At 47.4% G+C, this 5,554-nt stretch overlaps 1 protein-coding gene across 1 annotated transcript in view; it reads right to left on the bottom strand.

Moving 5' to 3' along the window:
• The window catches only part of cdr2l (cerebellar degeneration-related protein 2-like), a 17,284-nt gene extending 13,193 nt beyond the window's left edge, over positions 1–4,091 (bottom strand). Inside the window, exon 1 of the mRNA XM_063221046.1 lies at positions 4,013–4,091. Within this exon, the coding sequence (XP_063077116.1) occupies positions 4,013–4,091 (79 nt within the window). The remainder of the gene's footprint in view (positions 1–4,012) is intronic.
• Positions 4,092–5,554: the final 1,463 nt, after the last annotated feature.

Below are 5,554 nucleotides of genomic sequence, written 5' to 3' on the forward strand. Positions count from 1 at the left end.
ACGTTTGGGGCTGCCCTCTTGCACGGGTGAGGCTGGCATAAACGTAAATCTGTTGTATGCAGTGAGAACTGTGTGCTGTGGTGGTGTACTGTGTTATAATGACAATGGGTGTTTCCCAGGTGGGCTTTCACTAATACGGTATTACTGTGTAATAGCGCCATAAGCGTGCTTTTTCCTGGATTCCTGTGTCTGTGTGTGTCTGAGATGACGTCATCGCTCAGCTGTTCTCTTGGCACAGCATGGCAGGGCTGGGTGCTCTCAGAGAGAGAGAGAGAGAGAGAGAGAGAGAGAGAGAGAGAGAGAGAGAGAGAGAGAGAGAGAGAGAGAGAGAGAGAGAGAGAGAGCAGCGGATCTGGGTCTAAATAGATCACCTTTCAGGTCACTGGCATGGCATGTGTTACCTAATGCATTTGGTGTGGTGACTGGGCTGTTTGTGTGTGTGTGTGTGTGTGTGTGTGTGTGTGTGTGTGTGTGTGTGTGTGTGTGTGTGTGTGTGTGTGTGTGTGTGTGTGTGTGTGTGTGTGTGTGTGTGTGTGTGTGTGTGTGTGTGTGTGTATGTGTGTGTATGGGGGGGGGTGTCACTCTTATGCACATGAGACTCTGGATGGAACAATCAAACCTCTCTCTCTCTCTCTCTTACACACACATACACCCACACACACACACACACACACACAAACTTGACACCTAAAATGCCAAACACACTTTGCATTTTATTTTTTTACTCACTCACTCACTCACTCACTCACTCACTCACTCACTCACTCACTCACTCACTCACTCACTCACTCACTCACTCACTCACTCACTCACTCACTCACTCACTCACTCACACACACACTCACTCACACACACACACACACACACACACACACACACACACACACACACACACACACACACACACACACACACACCTTCAGAAAGATGATTTCAGTGTGGGTGCCTGCTGCTGCTGAGTGTCCAGCGCCACTCTGTCAGACGTCCAATCAGATTGAGTCAAGAGCCTGTTCTTCCATTGTAGAACACTTGACGGTGGAATTCTGCACGTGTGGGACTGTGCTCTTTGTGTGTGTGTGTTATTGCTGGATCATACTATGTGTTTGTGTGTGTGTGTGTGTGTGTGTGTGTGTGTGTGTGTGTGTGTGTGTGTGTGTGTGTGTGTGTGTGTGTGTGTGTGTGTGTGTGTGTGTGTGTGTGTGTGTGTGTGTGTGTGTGTGTGTGTGGTCTACTCAACTGCCACCATGAAGTGGGCCAGAGGTGTATGTGTATGTGAGAGAAAGAGTGAGAAGTGTGTGTAAAATGTCAAATTGTGCACAAGAGCTTGAGGTGTGTGTGCGCGCGTGTGTGCTTGTGTGCGCCAAGCAGTGGTGTAGTCTACTTTTTGTGGTGGGTATGCTGTAGATAATTTGTTGAGGTGGGTATACTGTATATTGTATATTTGTGCTATTCTAAATAATGGATCAATCAATTTTAGGTGGGTATACTGAAATCCCTGAAATTTTGAAGTGGGAATACTGTGTATACTGTGTAAGGATAGACCGATATACATATCGGTATCGGGCCGATATTTGCATTTTTTAAGTGTATATTTTTTAAGTGTAAGTGTAAGCCGATTTTGTCCGATAAGCAATATTTATTATTTTATGTCATTCAGGTTTTTTTTAAAAGCACCAAGACACTTTATTTTTTTATTATTTGATTGTTAGACATTACTTGATTGTTAGAGGACAACAACAGAACGACAAAGGAGGAGAATAAAATGGAGCAAACTCTGCTGGAGCAGGTCGCCGTTTGGCTCATAGCCTACGGACAAAGACGACAAGAACTGCAAAGAAAATGGCTTGCCTTTCAAGAACAGTTTTATTACATGGCAAAGTTGTCGATTCAGAAGCTGTATGGGACGCAGCGCATGTTAAGAAGACAAAGACGCATGAAAATACGAGCAGCTCGACAACTGAGAGTGAACAGAAGGAGACGTGCGAACATGCCCAGTTAATCCCCCCAATCGCGCACAGAAGCATGAGCCCCGGACATAGCGAGACATGAATGTGCAGGTAATTGAATAAGTTACCATGTGAAAGGAGACCAAATCCCTGAGACATAGCACCTTCATCAGTTGCTATAGAAAATTATATCATAGCCCCGGACATAGCGACACACCCCCTCGTTGCGGCGTGCCACCTGTCTATTCATTCATGTTATTTCCATCCATTTGACATTAAAGCCCTTGTGTAAATTTCAAACTGTGTTTGGCGATCAGTCTGAAACGTGCGATATAGCCTAGCCTACCAGACCTTCGGCGATAATAGCGCAAAAGCTAAATAAGCCGACATAAATGTCATGTGTGAGTATTTGTGAGACACTTTTTATTGGTGTCCAGTGGAAAGCATGCCAAATCACGATAATGGCACAAGAGTTGGCGGCTAAAAGCAGAAAAAAGCCGACATGACTTAGCTATGACATCCCAAGTTTAAGTGTAGTGGTGCCCATGATCCGATAACAACAAAAAAGTTATGTTGACTAAATAACTTTAAAAACACAAACAGAAGTGCCAAGGTTGCATCCTATGAAATTATGCCATAAGAAAGCCAAACACCCCAAACTAATGCTTAACCATAATTTGCCCAGAATTTAGCGATAAGTCCCCCATGCAGCCACATTTTTACACAGAGGTTGACCCCGCCTCCGAGCCTCGGCGGTGCTTGCTGGCCCATCGAATTCGACGGGCCAGGGAAATCGGCCCTTAGCCCCACAACCTGGCCCGGCGGCCATCTTTAGCACCTAGCCCCCTTTTGATGAGATCACCGTCAGCCCCCTTTTGTCCGGGCCAGCCCGGGGCTGGCCCTGCAATGAGACCAAGGCTACCCGAGGGCTACCCGAGGGCTACTTGGGCGCTATTTGAACATCCTTTCAAAGCTCCTGGAGAGCAACCTAGTGCCCAGAGGAACCATCTATCTATCTATCTATCTATCTATCTATCTATCTATCTATCTATCTATCTATCTATCTATCTATCTATCTATCTATCTATCTATCTATCTATCTATCTATCTATCTATCTATCTATCTATCTATCTATCTATCTATCGTATCTACGGTAGGCTATGTATCTGCTTCTGATTAACTGGAGAAAACAGAGACAAGCTGGTGCAATGGAGAAGAGCCACAAGCATCTCTCTCCCTCTTTCTCTCTGGGCCAGAGAAGAAAGCACAGAAGTCTAATAAGATCTGACATGTGCAAAACCACGGCACGTGCTGCGGTTGCTTGACTGTCATGGCCCCTGTGTGTGTGTGTGTGTGTGTGTGTGTGTGTGTGTGTGTGTGTGTGTGTGTGTGTGTGTGTGTGTGTGTGTGTGTGTGTGTGTGTGTGTGTGTGTGTTGAGTGGCCCCTGGGCTGACTTGCAGAGCATGAGCGCTAATGCTACGCACGAGCCGTCAGCTGGAAGAGAATGACATCATCATTCTTTCCAGCGCGAGCGCAGAGTGACTGCTCGCCATGGTGTTCTTTGTGTTAGTAAAAGACAGTACAATTTTGATAAAACGTCACTACCAATTCTAAATACTAGATCAAGATGTCCTAACGGTGCGGTTATAAAGATTTTCTTTTTAATAACTAAAAGCCCAAAGTCTTTGGCAATCGATACTGTACAAGGAGGATTCACCGTCATATACCCCGTTTGGTGGGCAACCACAAGCCTTGCATCCCTTTCTTTTGACACAAATGCGGAACAGACAGCCAACCAGGCAGGTGCTGAACCGACAGAAGCGCGCGCACACTGAGCCTACTGGCGTGATGCTGCTGCCGAGGGGTTTATTGGCAGCACCGACACCTCTGCAGCATCCGCGGCTCGTGCGTGCCCCCTTCACTAGCGCCCAAAGTGGCAGGTCTCAACGTCACACACACACACACACACACACACACACACACACACACACACACACACACACACACACACACACACACACACACACACACACACACACACACACACACACTCCTCACACTCACCCTGCTCCAGGTCCCGTTGGTCGTACCACGGCTCGTCCTCCACAGTCTCGAACTCCTCCATCCTTTCCTCACGAAGCATCAGCCTCCAGACAGACGGTCTATCCTCCTGGTGACAGCTCGCCGGTAGCTCCCGCAGGCCTACGTAACCCGGTTAGATAGGTCTCCAACTGTTGTTTCTTTTTTTGCTGACACACCGGCCTGTTTTGCCTTTCCTCTCTACTCCTCTAACCCCCAAACCCAACACAGACCGCCGCTTACGGTGTAGACGTCTGCTGTGGCGTCGGAGAATAGCTTCAACCTGCTCCACAGCTCGCCTCGCTGTGTGTGTTTGTGTGGCAATGGCAGTCTAACGGCGGAACGTTTCTGCTATGTGTGCGCGCATCTCCTCTTTTGTCAGACCATCTCACCACCGACCACCTCCGCGCGCTGCTGCTTGGCACGGATGTCTCCCAGCCGGCGCTTTGTTGAGCTCCCGGCAGCCTCTTCGACAGCAGCGAGCACCAGGAGGAGAGATGCGATGCCCAACCCCCTCCCTCCCGTTCAACAGACATGCTGCCCCCCCCCCCCCCTCTCTCTCACACACACACACACACACACACACACATACACAGCACAGCACAAAGCTCCTTTTTGTTAACCAGATCCAGAAAAGGATGACAAAAGATCAAGTGTGTCTGCAATTAAAACATAAAGAATTATAAAATAAAGGGATGGCAGCAAGATATTTATTAGTTTCTTTTTCCACGTGAATTTCAGTAATGCTGATGTTATATTAGATTAGACTACATTACATTAAATTAGCCTGAATCTTACTCTGCCACCTTGCAGCATGCTGGAACGTTTTTAAACATTGTATTTAGTCACTAAAATAAATATAATACTTTTGTTAACATACAGTAGAAAGAAGTTCATTCGTTCGTGGTTGTTAAAAACAATATCAGTGCCCAAGGATTGATTAGCCTACTGCACGGGCCTACCGGGAGTCAAGAGGCCCCTAAAGGCCAAGCCTCTGTAATTCCTTTTTCATTGTGCGTTCATTAGTTCACTATCTGAAATTTGGATTAAGCATGTATGCATACATCTTCGTTCCCGCTGGAGAACAGGCTTCTCGTGATCGTCCGGGGGGCTTTCCATGCGGGGGACTGATAATCAAAGTGCTTCACAGGGTGCGCGCGGACCACTGCACTCGAGAAGCAGAGATAGATTACGCAGCGTATTGGACAAGATCGCTGGCCGTGGTGCTGAAGTACTGCCACGGCCAAGAAATGTCTATACTGTAACTCCATCCATGCCAGTGAATCTGAAACAGTGGGTCATTAATGGCGTTACTGTAGACTCTCGAGCTCGGGAGTACGGGGCGCCACTGAGAGCTCGGGCAGTTTCTCCGCCCAAAGATGTGCAAGGTCTGAGAGAACACCTCAGGCCGGTGATGGTCAGAGAGCAATGGAGCAAGGTAAACTGGAGAAGATAAAGCAAGACGCCTGACGAATTTCTCACTGGAGACAGGTAAGCAGAGAATAAATGCTATATAGTTAATGAAGG

The sequence above is a fragment of the Engraulis encrasicolus genome, chromosome 17 (assembly GCF_034702125.1).
Source record: "Engraulis encrasicolus isolate BLACKSEA-1 chromosome 17, IST_EnEncr_1.0, whole genome shotgun sequence".
NCBI lineage: Eukaryota > Metazoa > Chordata > Actinopteri > Clupeiformes > Engraulidae > Engraulis > Engraulis encrasicolus.